This window comes from Gossypium hirsutum, chromosome A08, assembly GCF_007990345.1.
Source record: "Gossypium hirsutum isolate 1008001.06 chromosome A08, Gossypium_hirsutum_v2.1, whole genome shotgun sequence".
Lineage (NCBI taxonomy): Eukaryota > Viridiplantae > Streptophyta > Magnoliopsida > Malvales > Malvaceae > Gossypium > Gossypium hirsutum.
The window spans coordinates 121,571,571-121,573,665 of NC_053431.1; the positions used below are offsets into that span (position 1 = coordinate 121,571,571).

The 2,095-nt window shown below is 40.2% G+C and overlaps 1 protein-coding gene across 1 annotated transcript; it reads left to right on the plus strand.

The window, feature by feature from the left end:
* Positions 1 to 218: 218 nt before the first annotated feature.
* On the plus strand, positions 219 to 1,676 carry LOC107893596 (protein LIGHT-DEPENDENT SHORT HYPOCOTYLS 6). Its single transcript, XM_016818633.2, has one exon. The coding sequence runs from the start codon at positions 701 to 703 to the stop codon at positions 1,403 to 1,405; it is 705 nt and encodes a 234-aa protein (XP_016674122.2). The 5' UTR covers positions 219 to 700; the 3' UTR covers positions 1,406 to 1,676.
* The last annotated feature ends 419 nt before the right edge of the window (positions 1,677 to 2,095 follow it).

Consider the following 2,095-nt stretch of genomic DNA (forward strand, 5'->3'; position numbering starts at 1 on the left):
CGTTTTGACATTTAGGGGAGAAGGACAGGATGTAAGTAAGCAGGAAAGTGATTGGCGAGTGGTGAATAGAAAGAAGGGGGAGAATACAAGGGCCGCTGGGGAGGGGGGGATGAATACGAGCCATGTCATGTCCATTCCCAGTGGGGCCACCATGTGATCTTATAAAAAAATCGTTACATTTATTTTTCAATACTTGTGATGTTTATAAAATAGTAGGAAGTGAGAAATGTAATTGATCGTCCCATCATATTCATCATCCAACATCCACCCTACTTACTTGTTTTTCTTTTTATCTTTCTCTCTCTGCGCCCATCTTTTTCATTTGAATTTTCTTTTCTTTCATTGAAAATTAAATCATCTTATCCCTCACGAATAAAGAAGAAAAATAATAAACACAAGCAAATCTTTCCCGTGAAAGGATCCCATGGAGCACTACTTCTTTCAATGAACCCTAAACACCCTCAATTATCATAGTCTTATTTGACTGACCTAATCAAACAAAAGCAGCTAATAAGGGTTTGTGAATTGTGAGTGATTGATAAATAGCTTGGATTTTGTAATCTCTCCCAACACTTGGATTTCAGATAAAAACAAAATCCCAGGTGGGAAAATTTCATCACAACCCATCAACAGTTCATCACCAAAACCCCTACAGTTTTTTTTTTCTTTCTTTTTTTTTTTCCATTTTGTTTCGAAGTCAATGGATTCTGCCTCCGCAGGGAGTGACAATAGCATCAAAGAGGCTATACCAGCAACAGCTTCAGCCCTGCTGTCCGCGGCTTCACAACAAGGAGGAGGTGGTAGTGAGTCGTCTCCTTCCCCAGCTCCACCGAGTAGGTACGAGTCACAAAAGCGTCGAGACTGGAACACTTTCTTGCAGTACTTGACCAACCATAAACCCCCATTAACACTAGCTCGTTGCAGTGGCACACACGTAATTGAGTTCTTGAAATACCTTGACCAGTTCGGCAAGACTAAGGTTCACATAACCGATTGTCCTTATTTCGGACATGTAAACCCGCCTGCTCCCTGCGCTTGCCCACTGAAGCAAGCGTGGGGTAGCCTCGACGCGCTGATCGGACGGCTCAGAGCTGCTTATGAAGAAAACGGTGGACGTCCAGAATCCAACCCTTTTGGCGCAAGGGCCGTGAGGATTTATTTGAGGGAAGTGAGAGAAGGGCAGGCTAAAGCTAGAGGGATTCCTTATGAGAAGAAGAAGCGAAAAAGGCCCACCGTCACAACTACGGCTGTCGGGGTCAATGTGTCCAGGACTTCCACTCAACCAGTTGATGGCGGTGGGGGTCGCGGCGGCATTGGTGGTGGAGATGACAGTGTTGGTGCTAAAACTGGGGCAAATGTTGGTAGTGCCACCGCAGTTGCTGCTGCTACCACTAATAGCGTATAGTTCTTTTTCCCTATTAACAGATTCTTTTCCTCTTTTTTTGCCTTTAACAGCTGTTTTAAATGTGATTACGAGTTATATATATCTGGTGGTTCTGTCGAAAAATTGGATTGACATCCCATGAACCAAATTTAGAATTTAGGTAGAATTCTAGTTTTAATCTCTTTCAATCAATCTCTCCTACTTTCCCCTTTCTCTACTTTCTTCATCATTTCTTGCTATGCATCTACTTGAAAAAGGAATATAACAAGTTTTAATCTTTTTTCCCTTTCTATTCCTTCTTGTACGTTATGTGTGAATGGTTTTGATGGGTAGAACTAGGAAAAACAGCACCAAGTATTTAAATGTAATATTTTATCATTATTTTTATAAAGATTATATCACAATTTTATCATTTTTGATGTTCAGAATATAATTTTATCATATATTAATATATAAATAGCGGGTGATATTTAAAAAAAGACTATCATATTTTTGCTTCTAACTATTAATCCATCAATCTTTTTCTCCTTCCGTCTTCCCCATTCCAAGACAAGGAGCAAAATTTCATCCTCATTCCTCTGCAAGGAACAAATGGGTCACTTTAGATTTGGGTTTCAATCATGCCAAGGAAACTTGGCTTCTTGTCATTATTGATATCCCTAATAGGTTTCTCTTTCATTCCTTGTTTTGAGTTTTTGACCTGGTTCCGGT

Coding starts and splice junctions, on each gene's coding strand:
- LOC107893596 (XM_016818633.2), top strand. CDS start 701: ATGGATTCTGCCTCCGCAGGGAGTGACAATAGCATCAAAGAGGCTATA.